Source organism: Corylus avellana, chromosome ca2, assembly GCF_901000735.1.
Source record: "Corylus avellana chromosome ca2, CavTom2PMs-1.0".
Lineage (NCBI taxonomy): Eukaryota > Viridiplantae > Streptophyta > Magnoliopsida > Fagales > Betulaceae > Corylus > Corylus avellana.
In genome coordinates, this window is record NC_081542.1 from 9,711,916 (window position 1) to 9,729,443 (window position 17,528).

The window sequence follows — 17,528 nt, forward strand, 5'->3', positions numbered from 1 at the left end:
TGTATTTATAATAATCCCATCATACTTAGACCTAGGAAAGAGTTTATATTCATTTAAAACTGTTACAGGTACGCGGCGTCTGGACGGTAACATGTGCCGTCCGGACGGGACAACAAAACACAGCCAGAACGTGTTTTTTAACACAAGGCCGTGACGAGATTGCACACGAGCCATTCCGCCCAGCTTCGTAGTCTTCTCTTTATGGCCCGTTTTGACCCAGTAAACATTGGAATTAGCTAAACCTTGTAAAACATGACTTTTTAGATCCTTGAGTTAGCTTTCCAACGCCATAAAGATTTCTCCAATCAGAGGCCTGAAACTCAAGATATGACCTTTTTAGTAAAAGTTGTCCGGACAGGATTCAGACGAGACTGCAGACGAGGCTCTCGGGAATTCTTGTTTATCGAGCTCGTCCAGACGGGGTTCAAACGAGACTGCAGACGAGGCTCTCGGGAATCCTTGTTTATCGAGCTCGTCCGGATAGGATTGCAAACGAGATTGCAGACGAGGCTTTCGGGTAAAATAGAATTCTTCGAGCGTCCGAACGGCACTTCTTCTCGTCCGAACAGTAATTGAATGGATAATGAATCTTGGCACTTTTGGTCACCATTTTGCTTACCGAATTAAGCCAACAAGAACTTACATATAGGATATTTAATATCTATAGGATATTAAATGGAAAAGTTAATGGTCCTTATACTTGAGGTAGGGAGAAAAGCTACCTATATATGTTTTCGGAAAACAACATAAAGCCTTTGATATGAAAGCATACTCATTTTTATTACATGTCACTGCACAATTTATCTACTCTTTGAGGAAGATGATATGTGATCCACACCAGATTAGAAATGTCTACATCTATCCTTTTTGGGAGCCTCTTTATAGATGACGAACATCATGCATTTAATTGTGCATACTTATCAGCAAGGAACCATCTTTTCTGGTCAAACCACTAACCTGGTTGCCCAGGTGCTCAGCTAGTCAGTTCAATTAAGTTCTTACCTTTCTATTCAAGTCACTTGATACCTATTGGCAAAACTAATGGAAACGTCGACAAGGCAGGGCCGTTCGGACCCATCCGTACAAAGTAAACCTCATACCTGTGCACGGCATTCTCGGAAGTTTCCCTACACGAATCCGGGTAAATCGCAGACTTTTTATACCAAGGGGTGGAGTAATTATAGAAGTCCCTCTTATATCCCTTTTGAGTGCCTCCAAGAATGATGTGGCTATTAAAATTACCATGTGATCAAAATACAATAATGATCAATCACAAACTCAATGGTGATTTTAATAGTCACATCATTCTTGGGAAGACTCAAGAGGAATACAAGAGAGACTTGTAGCATTACTCCAAGGGTTGTGACCCCAAGGAAGAGTTTCTATGTAGCAATTCTCAAACTTAGAATCTAAGGGTGATACTCCCTTAGAGGAAGGGGAAAGGACCATTATAAAGGAAGTTGAAGAGATAGAATGGGAAGTTGAGAAGGTTGGAAAGACTGAAAGGACCTTGTTGGAGAGGTTGGCTGAAGGATTTAGAGTGCTTCAAGAAGATGAGAATTTCGTAAGAAAGCTAAGCAAAGAAGACATGGATATATTAAGCGAGCTAAAGATGGAGGCAACAGAGGAAGAAAAAGCTCTTTGGAAAAGCACTGCCAATTAGGAAGCTTAGATAGATTTCCATTTTGAAATAGGTGAGTTCATTGTGTACACCATACATAGTTACTTTCATTTTTAATTCTTTGAGAGATGTAATCTGATTTTGCATCCATGCTTTTGTCACTTGGTAGAAGATGAAATGCAAAGTTTAATTAATATTATATGAAAAATCAATTACAAGGCAATTTCCCATACTTTTTTCTTGGATTGTACAACTGCAAGGCTCTCAAGAAGGGAAAATTTTAAAGTAACATTTGACCTTAGAGCATTCACAATGGACTTCTCAAATAAGCTAAATTTGAGGAGAAAAATTTACTTTATCAAATTTAGAGAGCTACTTTTAAAATGAGTCAAACATCAAGCTCTCTATAAATATTATTATTTTATTAGTTTTAAGCCAATCAAGAGAGGGAAGGATAAAAAATAAGCTTAAAAAATTATATAACTTTAACTTTTTACCTCTAGGAATATAGAGAGCATCTATGACAATAGTTAAATATAAAGTAGAGAATGGAGCTTGTTAAATGTGTGTGTTTTCATGAGTTTTGTTAAATTTTTAGAGAAAAGCTTAATATAAAGAGCCCATTGTGAATGCTCTTAGACCACCAATTATTACTGGGATACAAGTTACTCCTTTCGTTAACAATTAGTGTTGACGATGTGTTTGGTATTGCGATTTATAGACAAAAAGTGTTATTTTAAACCAAATCACAAGAAATAAATTGTTTGGGATTACAATTTGAAAACGTACAATTTTAAAGGCTAAATTGCGATTTTGAAGGCCAAACTGTGATTTTTCCAAACGCTTAACTGCGTTTTTAAAAATTACGTTTACAAATCGCACATTTTTAAATCGTTATTTTTAAATCGCAATTTTTAAAATCAAAAACCCAAACCAACCCTTAACCAAATTTGGATTGTTTGCTGACTGCAGCTCATTGGATTTTAGAGCAAGAATGCATATATGGTGTGAGGTAATTTTGGGGGACAATAACTAAATTTTAGATAAAATCAGAGAATGTAAAGATAGAAAATGGGTTGTTATCATGCAAATGCTCTAACGACGCTTGTGAAAGGTGTTATCCAATGGCTTTTTGTTTTTCTTTTAAGAACGTGGTTCTATATTTGCTCTTAGATTCTATAGTAATTTTTTTAATACTTCAAATTTATTTTCACTCTCTCTCACATAAAACACTTGAAATTAAATTTGGATGGTTAAAAAAAACAAAAAAAAAACTACAACACCTAGGCTAAATCCGCTTTGAATTGAGCAGCGCCGAGCCCTTCTCTTCTATTTGCATAACCACATCCTTTATATTTATAAAATAAATTAACCAAAATGGCATCATTTTAGTGTTCAATACCAAAATGATGTCGTTTTGGATTTGATGTAAAGTTATGTTTAGGGTTTTTTTTTTTTTTTTCATCTCATATCTCACACACTCATGCCATGACCTTAAGCTTAAAAAACACTAAAAAAAAATATTCAATACACTAAAAAAAAAAAAAAAAAAATGGTCATTTTCAAAATGGTTTTAAAATGAACCTAATAATAGAATTAAAGACTAAAAATAGACACAATATGCAGACAGCAAATAATAACCAATCGCATGATGCGGATACAAATGCAGATATTGCCAATACCCGCATTCATATACAACCCGAGCCAATTTATGTCGGTCCCAAAAAAAGCTCTCACAGGACTGCTCTTATAGTCCAGGACAAGGTCAAAAACCTCTTAGACGTGGTAAATTATAATTACTATCGGGTGATAGTGTTTACCATAATATGATTTAGATTGATAGACTCTAGGAATGACTCCTATTTCATGGAAAACAAAGAATCAACATGTGATATCCTTCCCTCGATATCAAATTTCAACAATAGGCATTACGGCTGGGCTGAGCATCACCCCTTACGGGTTGAGATCAACCCTAGTATGCCATTGTAATTGTCCACAAGCAAAATCTGCTCGTATCCACCTACGGGCATAGGGCAGGCAGATATTTTTTATTAACCACCCATATCATCCTCTTAAACAAACATGAACATTGGGTTCAAGTTGAAGAAGCACAAAAGAAACATCAAAATCAAAACATAACAGATTGAAACTTTAAGCATAAAAAATAATATATATATATATATATATATATATACCATATATATATATATATGTCATAAACTCTAAGTTCTCAGATCAAGAGTGGCAAGAAAGAATATTGAGTTAGAGAATGCAAATTTTTCTAACCACCCTTTCTCTTGCCAAATCAAATTGCATTCTCTAACTCAATATTCTTTCTTGCCGCTCTTGATATGAGAACTTAAGAGTTTATAACATTTGTGATATATATATATATGGGTGTGAGAGCAGACGAATATTATTTGCTACCGCATACCCATATACCAGTATCCTCCTAGGCGAATATAGCTATATGGGTACCCGCCCACCTAGGTTACTAGGCCAAAAGTCCACTCGTATCCCTTACAGGCGGCCGGATACAAGATGCAAGTAGGTCTCGACTTGCTACACAGTCTATCTGGCATCTAAAAGGTAATCGATTGATAAGAGAAATATAGTCAAACTTACAAATGACATATTCACAACCTTGTTTTGGCAATAAAATGTACACAATTGCACTATTATCAAACAGGGAAAAAAAAAAAAAAAAAAAGGTAATGCTAAGCTTACAAATAAATTTTCCAAAAAAACTTTTAAAACATAATGTGGCACAACATGATTGGAAATGAGATAAATTCAACTTTTAAGAAACCCAATCACATTGTGCCACATCATGTTGTGCCACAACATGTGAAATTTTTTTTGTAAAATTTGTCTAGCATTTAAAAAAAAAAAATTACAAAACGTAGGGAAAAGACGGGCGGCCTGCAATGTGCTATTTCATGTTAAAAAGCCTTCACGGCATCAGATTCCAAATCAACCTTAATGTGTCTTTAAGCATCTCTGAAACCGAAGTAATCTCAACTGCCTGTTCCTGATAATTGAATGCGGTCATAAACACGTGAAGGATCATTAAGAAAATATAGAAATAAATGTAAAGAGAAACATATAGATTGTTTGCTTAATTAATATAAACTCATCACAAATAATCTACAATGTCAATTATGTTGAAGCTGAATAATTATCCAAATCCTGTGTTGTTGCTTATGATTCTGGTTTTTTGTTGCTTACTCTGTTATATATGATCTAGCTTTTGAAAGTGGGGGTCTTATTTGGGATCTAAAGTTGTAGAATACATTATTTGTCAAATCAGACCCCCACTTCATATGCAGTTACAGGAAGAATACATTACATAATTATCCTAGAGAAAAATGTTGAACATATCTTGTATCTTAAAACAATAGGGGATGATCAGTCAGACCTTCCAAGTTAAACTCAATTTTTGATCTACCAATAGATGAACATAGTACATGTATGTATATCAGATTTTCCTCTCCTTACATCAACTGGAGGATAGCAACATCCCCAGTTTTCTTAGGACACAACATTTCCTCACTTTGGAATAAAAACTTAGAATGTGTTCTGGTAATTTTATAGAATCTCTTCTCTTGCCTTGACTCGAGACATGATAAAAATCAATACAAGGTACAGCATAAACCAAAATGTTTAAGAACAAGATACAATGTCGATAACTAGTGAACTTTGTGTTTCGCTCTTGATACTCTAATGTAGGGTTCAGTTCTGTATAAGCAAGTTATAGGAGTACATATATTCCGTGTTAGCGCTTGGAGTTCGAACTTGAGTTAAAATAGCATTGCAGGTGATTAGCAGCAGATTATGTTGAAGGCAAATGGAAATTGCCGAGTTGCAGCAAGCCATGAAATGTGGAAGAACAGACAAAGGTTACAATTAATTGTACTTTCAAATTTTAGGGTGGTTTTGATTGATTTAATTTTGATTATATGATGATTTTATTTAATTATCATTTCAAATATTATTACAATTTTGAAGGCTCATCAAGAAGGTGATGGAAACTGTTGGTGGTTGGCTGCTGCAACAATTAGATATATGGATAGAGACATGATTGGGAGTTAGAAATCCGATTCAGTTCAATCGAGCTCTTTTGGGAAAGTGGTTGTGGTGGTATACTATGGATAGAGACACATCATACAGATTGGTGATAGAGACCAAATATGATGGTATAGAAGGAAGTTGGGGCTCTAAAGAGGTTATAAGGACATTTGGAATGGGAGTTTGGAAACATATAAGAATGGGGCGGGATATGTTTTCCAAATTTGTTAGATTTGAGGTAAGGAATGAGTCAAAGGTTAGTTTTTGGCAACATGTGTCGTGTGGGGATAGTCCATTGAAGATCTCTTATCCGGATTTATTTAGTATGCTCTGAGAAAAGATGCGTGGGTAGCAGATAACATGCCGGTTCAAGAACAGATTATTCTATGGAATGTAAATTTTACTAGGCTAGTTCAGGTTTGGGAGGTGGAGGTGGAGGTGGTAGTATCTTTCTTTGAGAGGTTGTATTCTTTCAAACAAAGACAAGGAGAGGAGGATAGAAAGGGTTGAAGTCCTTCAAAAATGAGCAAGTTTAAAGTGAAATCGATTTATCAAAGAAGTTAACTAGTCAAAATGATTCATCTTTTCCTTTGAAGAATATATGGAGAGTCAAGGCTCCTTCACAGGTGGCGTTTATTGTGTAGACAGTAGCATTAGCAAAAATATTGACGCTCGATAATTGGATGAATATTGTGGTGAATGGGAGGACAAGTTGGGCAAGGAACAGCTATGGAAGTATAGTAGTATGGAGGTTGGCTCCATTGTGTTTAATGTGGTCTCTTTAGCGAGAACATAATGCTCAGAGCTTTCAAAATGTAGAGACTTTGGTGACAGAGTTGCGGAAGATTATATTCAACACTTTCTATTCTACGATATCTGCGCATCATAGTTTGTTAGTAACTAGTTTTGCAGATTTTTTGAATTTGTGTTCTTTTTCTTCATATTAGGGGTTCTTGTATACTCTCTATGTACTAGGGTTCTGCATCTTTGCATTTAATTAATGAAAATGAAATTAATTATATAAAAACAAATAAAAAATAATACAAGAAAACACAATACAGTGCAGAAATTATCCACTTAAGAAGCGTGAAGATAGACATTCCAACCTGTAATAACGAGATGACACTTTTCACCTTCAAATTTATCTCCCTTGAAGCTTCCCCAATTGAAGTTTTAAAATCAAATCGATCAGCCTCTCTCACCTTCAGCCTCATTGATGGACTTTTATAGGCTTTAGCTATTGTGTGCCAAACCCCCACCACACAATATCTGTTTCCAGAAGACGCATAACCCAGCGGCCATCTCAACCCACCCTTCACATCTGGATCTAGAACTGCAGAATTAATCAGATTTCTAATGTTTTCCAGCTCATCATCCTGAAATAGCAAATGATTTTAGTTTGATCATGAATGTTAGTCTCAGGTATCAGAAATAGCACAATAAAACTATCTTGAATCGTTAAGCGGATTATTCCCACACCTGTTTTCATTTTTTCTTTTTTAATTTTTCTCTTCTTTTTTTGGTCGGGTTGCTTGCTTCATAGCAAACGAAGATTAAAATTAATCTTTCGAATTAAAACATGTTGAGGGAAGAAATCAAATTTTGAATACGTTTTCCAGTCAATAAGTACCCATAGAACTTTACTTTTTTTTTTAAAAAAAAAAAAATACCCATAAAATTAAAACCTAAACATAAATATGCTTTTCATACACGAGCTTTTCATTTCTTTTCTGATATAAATAGGCATTGACATGCACACATACCCAGACAAACAGACATAACAATAGATAAATAATAGGGGAAAATACACTTCATTTCTTTTAACATGTGTTTTCAAATTTTCAAGGAATTAGAAGAATTACTTTATCTATTTATTTCATCACATATAAATTGTATAATCCACCATTTTGTTTTTGTCGTCTGACAATCAAATTGCTCAAAGGCAACACATGTGATCAATATGCTAGTAAATAATTAATAAATAAATAAATAGAAGATGTGTGTCATAATTACATAATCTTTTCCCTGGCTTCCTTTTTCAAGTCTTCGTGATTGCAACTAACTTGATTCAAAGAAACCTTATCCTATTTGCATATACCAATTTCTGTGTTCATCTAGAGGAAAATTTTTGAAAGAAATTTGGGTGGATTCTGCAAAATCTACCTGCCTGAAGTGACATAAACGCATACATATGTTAAACAATTCAAGATTTTATAACGTTTGTTCTTTTCCAGATAAGGATTCAAAGCATAAAAGCTCTAGTGTAAAGATTCCACCCTCGTATAATTTTTTTAATACCTATTGATATGAGAAGATATGGGGATGAACATGACCAGTTTTTGTGAAATAATGTAAACTGTGAGATATGACAGCGACTATAACAAAGCAACTTACAGTGAGAGATGTTAAGACGCCCTTGTTGTATAGCATCAGCCTCAGGTCTAAACTTTTATCAAGGCACGATATGTCCACAACCATGTGACGCACCGGGTTTAGTTCAACCTACAGAGTTGACATTTCAACATAAGCCTCCAAACAATCGTTATAAACAATTGGAAGGAAATAGTAAAACTGACAAAATACTGGGGGAGAAAATAAAGTCTGAGACCCCTTTTCTTTTTAGCCAAACATTAGGAGAACCTTACTCCCAGAAACCCCCACCCATAATGGATCAAATCCCAAATCTCCACCGTTCAAGGGAAGAGAAATCCACTTTTGGCTTAAAAGGGCAGCAATTTAGGAAAAATAAACCTACTCAATAATTATTCTTATTATGCTCTTTACGGTACATTGAGGTATTTGTCACATAAAATTAACAAAACAGGAAAGTGAATAAATCATCAGCTCTCTAACCTAAAACAGAAATGTGCATTGACTTTAAGCTGAAACTTGCCTTATAAAGCTGAAGCTTTTTATGTTCTTTCATCACCCTACATTTGCAAGAAAGAGTTGAATCTGGTTGTGTAGCATCAGACAACTATACAACATGAGAAAATAAATTGAGGAAGTCAGTAGCCAACTGAATCAAAAGAGTAAACAGCGTGAATCTGAACCTAAAAAGCAGAGGTATATAGCAAGAAATACCTTTACATGGTATAAATCTTTCTCCTCTTCAAAATCAACTTCAATCTTTCCAGCAACTTCCCCCAGCATTTTTTCTATGTCTGAATTAGGAAGATTTGTGTAAAATGTTCTTTTCAATGTTCTCAATGTGGTTTCTGCAGCCAAATCTATTGCGGTAGTCTCCTGGTTGATTGAAGGGCTTCTGCATGACAAAGATCTAGGTAATATCATTGAAAAGCATGAAAGGCACAACCCAGGTATACACGAAGTATACAAGCAGTACACCAAACTAGAAAGAGGAAAAAAAAAAGTCAAGAAAATCATGAAAACTTTGCAAATTAAGATCCAAAGCCGTTGTCTCATGATAAAGACTTTTGAAAAAGAAAAATTTTAGTTCACCACCATCCTCTCGCGGTATTCAAAACTTCTATTATTTCATTCCCTCCAAAGACACCACAAAAGGCAAGACGAAACCATCTTCCACACTGATGCATTCTAAGGACTACCGCACAACCCTCTCCAACAAGCAAAAATGTCTACTACGCTTCTAGGCATAACCCAAGCTAACCCAACACGACCAAAAATATCACTCTATAAGGCACTCGCAATCTTACGATGGAGTAGAAGATGATCTTAAGACTCCCCACTCATCGTACACATACAGCACAGTATGACATGTTGTTTCCTTTATTCTCAACTAAATTTTCATAGGGTGCCAAAAAATAAAAATAAAATAAAATAAAAGAAATTACCCATGAAAAAGAATATTCCCAAATCTAGCAACCAGCGTCGGCTTAACGTTTTCCAACTTTTGGCGAACAGCTTCATTCCGCACATTCTCAAAAGAGGAAAGCAGGTTCGGCAGGACATTGTCTGCAATAGACACCCACGGCTTCGTCACACAATCTCCTCCGACTTGCGCATCCGCAACTAACCAAAACCGGCAAACCCATTATTAATCACCAATTCCAGAGACAAAACGCGAGCAGCAAAATGACAAAAGACTAACCTTTACCCAGATTCCGGTTCGCCAAAGCAAGGGGTTTTTCCCCGGTTCTTCTCTCAATAGACTCCATGGAAACCGGCTCAAGCTGCACGGAAGATGGAAAGTGGTTATCGTCATCCAAACCAACTGCAAACCAAGTGGATACAGCCCGTTCAGCATAGGTAATCTTTCCGCTTCTATCTCTAACAGATTTGGATGACCTCAAATCAAGATTTCTCCTGAAATCAGGAGGAAAAGATTCTGGTATTGGTGAGGGCCTGTTGGAGTCCTTGGACTGCCGCTTGTGTGGGGGAATGTAAGACATGGAAGAAGGGTAAAGCAATTACAGAGTAGGCAGAGGGGTGTGGATGATCTGATTTCCAAAGAAGAAACGTTTAGATTTTATAGAGAGCGCAAAAGCTTCAATACTTGCAGAGCAAGTACTTGTGGTACAAGCAATCGAAATTAGACAAATAGAGGAGTGAGTTCTACCACCTTCTGCATGGGATTTGTGTCGTCCAAACTTTGTTGACTTGAGTAGAAGAAAGACAAAAAGAAAAAGAAAGCAGGATTAAAGAAAAGATTAGGGAAATGCATTTTTACTCCGATGAACTGACAGTACTTGTCCTGCAAGAGTGAAGAGGGGCACATCGTGGAGGACGCTACGCCCTGTTTGGCAATGCATTTTTGCCTCTGTTATTGTAGTTGAAAATGTTTGACGTGGCATAAAGTATTGAGTTTTTTATAATAATAACTGAAAAAGTTTTATGTTATAGTAATTTTTTTATTTAAATAGTAATAAAAAATTAATAATGTGATATTAAAAGTAAAAATATTTTGATGTTAGTCTTTTTGAAAAAATAGTACATAAACAATGTTAAGATGAAAAAAAGATTGCCAAACGGGGCTTATAGCTAGTGGGTGTACTAGTAAAGTAACTGTTATCTAATCATATATATTTCATATAAAAGCCGAGTTTTGGCTCAGAGAGAGCTTAGAATTGCGACACGTGTCTTGAATTCATACTTTTTAAAAGGATAACCGGTTTTCACCTCTCTCTTTTTACATTTAAAAAGGGTGCATGCCAGAGCCTTTTAAGTCCATGAGTCTGCTCTTGAAGGCAAAACATAGGGCAAAATTTATGGTGCTTCCTTCTTTAATAGTCACTAGCAACAACATTCAAGTAAATACTTTTGTTTTGTTTTTTTTTTTTTTAACCACTTTGAATGTATTATGGAGATTTTTTGTTTTGTTTGTTTGATCTACTCCAATTTTCAGACATGTTTTGGAAGTGCTTTTTTCTTCTTTTAAAAGCAAAAGAAACATAAATTTATTTCATTATCTTTATGTTTATTTCTCGATCTGAATCTACATTTTGGTGTAAATATAAATTTGTTTCTCTTTTGTTTGTGAAAGGAGAGCATAAATTTATTTCATTATCTTTATGTTTATTTCTCGATCTGAATCTACGTTTTGGTGGAAATATAAATTTGTTTCTCTTTTGTTTGTGAAAGGAGAGCATAAATTTATTTGATTATCTTTATGTTTGTTTTTTGAGAAAGTTTATTTGTACCTGCCATGCTTTGCTTTATGTTTGTGTGGAGATTTGAATATGTTTATGCTTTGTTTGTGAAAATTATTGGTTAAGTTCTTCATTTGATTGTTTTATGGTTGAGTTGTTCTTCAATCGAACACAACTCTTTTGGAACACTCAAAAGATTACTATAGATATTTTGTTCACTTTGATCTCTATATTTTTTAGAATGTTCAGTTTTATATGAATGTTATTTCTATTGAAATATAATAGGTATCACACTAATAATAATATCGAAGATTTATGCTAATTTTTTATTAACGCGTTGATAATCAAAATCAAGATTTTCTTCTTGCTATTTTTTTTTAAACTTCTTTCATTTTAACATGTTTCCGATCTACGTTTGGAAGGAGATTTGAATATGTTTATGTTTTGTTTGTAAAATTTTTTGTTGAATTGTTCATGATTTGAATGTTTTATGAGTTTTTTTTTTTTTTTTTTTGTGATTTAATCAAAATTTAAGGCAGTTTTTGGAAGTGTCTTTTTTACTATTAAGTAAAAGATTGCCAAAATTAATTTCATTGTTATGCAGAAAGAAAAACATAAACTCTTTTGAAACACCAAAAATATAATAATTAAGTATTGAACAATATGTGCAACGATTTATTTCATTGCGTTAAATGTTCAATGAATTGTTTTATTTTGTTTTCATCAAAACAATGATTTTTCTCACTTTGCTCGGTATATTTTTTGGAATGTTCAGAATTATATGAATTTTATTTCTATTGAAATATAATAGGCGTCGTGCTAGCAATATCGAAGATTCATGCTAATTTTCTATTAATGTTTTAATAATCAAAATTTAGGTTTTCTTGCTGTTTTTTATGTTAATATACTTATTTAATTTTAAACTACTCCTATGAATAGAAAGATTTTTACATGTTTTAATTTATATGGTTTGCAAAAATTTCGTGCTCTTAGTACTTAGAGCGTAACGCTTTTGTTTTTTTAAGAGTCTTTACGCTATAGATAAGTTTGTTGATGATGAATGTCAAAATGTTCAAAAAATAAAAAATAAAAAATAAAATACATATACTTCTAAACATTCGAAAAAAAAATACTGTTTTTTTTAAAAAAAAAAAATACAAAATAAAACAAAATCTTTCACTCAACATTTAATGCAATCAAATAAAACATTTCACATTAGGTTTATTGCTTAATTACCACATATTTGGTGTTTCCAAAAAAAAAAAAAAATGTTGCTATTTCTAGACAACAATCAAATAAAGTTTTGTTTTCTTTTAAACAATACCAGAAGATTATCACTCACAAAAAAAAAAAAATATATATATTCAAATGAATTAAAATACAGGACACTTAATTTTATTTTAATTCATATAAATTAAAAACATGTTAAAATTTTTTTTTCCCACAGGTATAATTTAAATACAAAATAAAACCAAATATTTCTCTCAACATTTAATACAACCAAATAAATCCTCTCACATTTAGTTCAATGCATTTTTTGTACAACAATCAAATAAAATTTGGATTTGTTTTGCTTTTAAAAGCAGAAAATTTTCCTTCAAAAAAAAAAAGGGCGGAAAAATTAGTTCCAAAATATGTTTAGTAAACCATACAATCAAACAAACAAAAAAAATCCCATAAAACATTCAAATGAAAAACAACTCAACCAAAAATTTTCGCGAACAATATAAATTAAAACATGTAAAAATCTTTGTTCTCATAAGAGTAGTTGAAAATTAAATAAGCATATTAACATAAAAACTAGCAAGAAAACCTAAGTTTTGATTATCAAAACATTAATAGAAAATTAGCATGAATCTCCGATATTGCTAGCGTGACGCTTATTATATTTCAATATAAATAAAATTCATATAATTCTGAACATTCCAAAAAATATACCGAGCAAAGTGAGCAAAATCATTGTTGATGAATACAAAATAAAACAATTCATTGAACAAAATAAATATGTTTTAAAACCCCTACGTTTTAATTTTCATCACCTTTTTTTTTTTTTTCTATCATTTATACATCTACTAATTATTATTACTTTTTTCCTTCCTGCCATTTTTAAAAACGATCCGTGCATTGCACGGGTTTCAAGCTCGTTATACTAAATCTTTAGATTTACGTGCTTATCACTTGATAAAACTTTTTTGCTAATATCCACTATAATTGCTTTTAAATTACGTGATTGATATTTATTATTTAAGGGATTGTACATAGACTACATGGTAAAAAGTTTTAAGAATTGTAGAAGATCTCCTCTTTCTATTCTGATTCCCTATCGCACGTTTGCAGAGATATTGAGAAGCTCTTGATTCACATATCTTGGTTTGAGAATGATACACGGGGTTTTTGTTGTCTACATTCTTGAAAATGTTTCAAAATCTAAGCTAATTGGTTTTTTTTTTTTTTTTTTTATGGGAATAAAATCCTCTCCATTTCACATGAAATTCATATTATTCATTTTATTGTCACGATTTAAAATTGGTGCATTTAATGATATATATAAAACCAATGTTAGCACATCTTTGAAAAAATTTAAAAAATGTAAAACTATATAATCATGTCAATATTTGATGAAAAAGGCCAATCCAAAATAGTAAATACCCAACATTTACAAATTAAACTTGGTAGTACCAATAGCTTCTTTTCATAATGACAAGTTAATTTTTCCGAAAGAAAGGTTCAAACCACAATCACGTTTCCATTAAAAAGCTACAGGCTGATATATTAAACTAAAAACAACCAGCATTCCCAATCCTCACACTAATTTAATACATCTTTTCAGGAAACTTCCTTGCCAGACAAAAGCAAGATAAGAGATTAATTTCCACTGAAACTAGTCCTCATCCATCCCCGCAGGTTGATCACCTCTCTTTGGACCACCTGCTGGCTTTGCCATTATAATCTGTGCCACATAGAAAGGAATAGTATCATCAATAAAACTTACTCCGAAAGAAAATTACAGCAGAAGGTGAGATACAGCTCCCAATGCTTTATAATTAATTAAACGGTCTTGCACCAATTTGTAATTAACAATATAAGCAACAGAAATTTCAAAATGCAAGTTGTTTCAGACAGACAACCAAATCTATCTTTGAAAATCCATCTTCCTCTCCTGTCCTTGTAACATTAAGTTTTAGCCAAATCATAATTCATCCAAAGCCCCTAATATTCAAATTAAACCATATATTACACACTATATTACCACAAGGAGTTTCACAGAAGAATAAAAATCTTAACACCTTCTCTATAATGAAAAAGAAACTCTCACTTATGGGGTTGGTATCTACCAATCAGTTACTTTAAACAGAGAAAAAAGAAAAAGAAAGGAAAAAAATGATATAAGATCATAACATCAATTCTAGTTTTCTCCAAGATCATAACATCAATTTTTTTCTAGGGAAAAATGAAAAAATGGAAGGAATTTGTCATGAGTTTCTACATCCGATTCCAATCCTTTCTTAAGGGCAAATTGCATTTCCCACCTTAAACAATGAGGTCAATTGCAATTGTCCACCTAAACTTTATGTTAGAGAAATCAACCTACTAAACTATTAAATCAACTGCAATGTCCTCTACCATTAAAATCTACTCCATTTTCATTATGCTAGACCTTCAAATAAACCTTTTGCTAATATCCACCATCAAAATTATGGTAGAGTAAATGTGGTAGGTGTATGAAACTTAAAGCTAAATATGACCAAAACTGAGAAAATTTTGACGGTAGGAAACATTCCAAGCCTCCATCTCGATTGCTTAGAACTACCAAACCATACTTCCGAAGCTGTGTTAGATCCCAAAGAAGCGAAAGAATGTGTTCGATTGTTACTATTTTGGTCCAAAATCTTTCAGCACCAAACTCATTCAACACCCATATATCAAGCGATTTTTCAAATACACTGCCACATTGTAAAATCAAAGCTACAGAGTTATTGACACAGTTTTCAATTTTGGTCAGTTTAAGTCCTGAGTTTACGAAATATATATATATATATATTAAATAAAATGGGACTTCTGTCTATTTTTTCTCAAATAAATAATAAAAATGAAGTAAACAATACAATTATATCATTCTCAACAAAAAAAAAAAAAAAAAAAAAAAAAAAATTGTAAATTCGAGTTTTAAATTGGTCAAATTGAAAACCGAGGTTTTAAAAAAAAAAAAAAAAATTAGAAAAACACAGGAAAATTTTGTAATATTATACCAAAATGAAATGTAAATATATGTGAGAGATAACCTCGCCCTCTTATTGATTTTCATCAAGTACCTCTTATACAAGAGTGGATTTGAAGGGGGGCTATTTGACCAACAAAAATTAATTTACATTTAAAGCATTCTATGAATTAAATGTAATGTAGTGCCTTCTCCAAGTTTATTTCCTATATTATACAATCAGCACAGAACCTTAACTTGGTATTTACAAGCACAAGAAGTGAGGAACTTAGTTGGGCTTGGATACAACTTTGCAATTTGCAAGGGAATTTTTGTAATGGAAAACTACTCATAATTCTTTAGGGTTTAGTATATCCTAATGTCACACTTGTCAATTTATGGTAGTTCAAGGTACTAAAATATATTTACCCCTTACAGCTGTCATCCCCCAAATCCCAAACGAGCACATTCACTATTACATTCTACAAAATAATACATTAATACAATCATAACAACTAAAATGCAGTAGCACATTCCGTTGTTCGAATAAACTTAATTGGTATCCATAATATCATCAAATAACATCAAAACCAACCAAAACGTCTTAACAAGAACTCTATAAGATATCATATTGTAACTAATTTTCAAAATCTAAGTGAACAAATTGTCCCTGAAAATAACAAATTAACCAATGTCTAAACATTTAAATAAAAAAATAATAAAAATAAAAACTATTCAATTGACAAACATAATTGATACCTTCTTGTCCAGACGGTGTACTTTACACGTTCGGACGAAACACCAAATTCTTGGATTATTCTAAGCCCCGAACTCTAGGTCGATCACGACCTCCAATTCCGTCAATGAATTGTAGAGCCGCGGTAGAAACCAATGAGGCAACATGCACTTTCGCTTGCAGTTTCCGGTTCAAGCCACAATCGCCAGGCAAATGCACACTGAATTTGCATTGAGTGCATTCTAGGCCTATGTTGCCCAAAGGGAAACCACAATAATTGTCACATGGAGTGCAGGACTCAATCTTTCGGAAAACGGCGACGACGGGGTGCTTGTGTTCTACATATGTCAAAGTTGTTCCCAACTTGATATATGGATACTCACTATGAACGCAGTGGGGATGAGCAGGAAAATTGCATTTTGCACAATAATAAAACCAATGATTTGGATCTCTTTCTTTTTCGCAAATTAAACAATAGTATTCTTTAGAATCATTCTCAACTGTGTAGGTGAGTGCAAGAAGATGATCATCATATTTGTGCCTAACCAAGGGGGGAAGAGTTGCACATTTAAAACCCAAGGTGAAATCGCATTCATAGCATACAAGTACTCTACCATTGTCACTGCAGTCATCACAGGCTTGGCATTTTTTAGCAGATTGTACATGGAAGAGAGTGTGTTGGTGACCTTTATGTTTCACGGTTTCCGGAATTGAACAACATAGAAGGTCAAAGTTGTTGTTGCCTATACACAGGTCACAACGGTACACGAATCCCTGGCGAGATTGGCGACAAGCATCACAACAGAACACATGTTTATCTGTATGGAGGCTAAGCTCATGGTGATGAAGTAGGTGTCGCTTCTTTTTTGGTAGTCGAGCACATGTAAGATGGAGAAAAAAGTTGCATAGGGTACAACTGTAAAATGGTGTGGAAATTATAAATTGCATACATCCATCACAAAGCTTATCTTCCCTATCATTACTTACTAAATCAATGGATTCCTCATGGCTAAGAATTAAATTATGTTCATGGATCTCCCCTAGGTTGATGATCTCCTCCATATCACTAGTTGCTAAATAAGAGGATTCCTCCACGTCCAAGGTATTACCTTTAATACCTGCGCATTTCAAGTGAGCAACATAACTACATTTGAGACAACAGTAAGCTGCGTACTTTGTATTTACCTTTTGATCGCAGAGTTTACAAAATTCGTGGATAGTATCCTTAACTTGAGGAAGATGATAGATGAGAGTAAGGGGGTGATCATGCCTTGAAATTCTGGTGGTGGGTGGAAATCCAGCACATCTGGGATGAATGAAGAGCCGACAGATGGT

The 17,528-nt window shown here is 33.4% G+C and overlaps 1 protein-coding gene across 4 annotated transcripts in view; it reads right to left on the reverse strand.

Annotated features, from left to right (window-relative positions):
* Positions 1-10,322, reverse strand: part of LOC132172901 (uncharacterized) — a 20,892-nt gene extending 10,570 nt beyond the window's left edge. The window contains exons 1-7 of one of the 4 annotated variants that reach the window (XM_059584462.1): positions 9,762-10,322; positions 9,505-9,682; positions 8,774-8,951; positions 8,583-8,666; positions 8,084-8,191; positions 6,796-7,065; positions 4,223-4,652 (exon numbers count right to left, since the gene is read on the reverse strand). In XM_059584462.1, coding sequence (XP_059440445.1) covers positions 4,575-4,652; positions 6,796-7,065; positions 8,084-8,191; positions 8,583-8,666; positions 8,774-8,951; positions 9,505-9,682; positions 9,762-10,062 — 1,197 coding nt within the window. In that variant the 5' untranslated portion in view covers positions 10,063-10,322 and the 3' untranslated portion in view covers positions 4,223-4,574. Of the gene's footprint in view, positions 1-4,222; positions 4,653-6,795; positions 7,066-8,083; positions 8,192-8,582; positions 8,667-8,773; positions 8,955-9,504; positions 9,683-9,761 lie in introns of those variants that run through there. The other 3 variants (XM_059584461.1, XM_059584460.1, XM_059584463.1) reach the window with 3 other exon arrangements.
* Between the last annotated feature and the right edge of the window lie 7,206 nt (positions 10,323-17,528).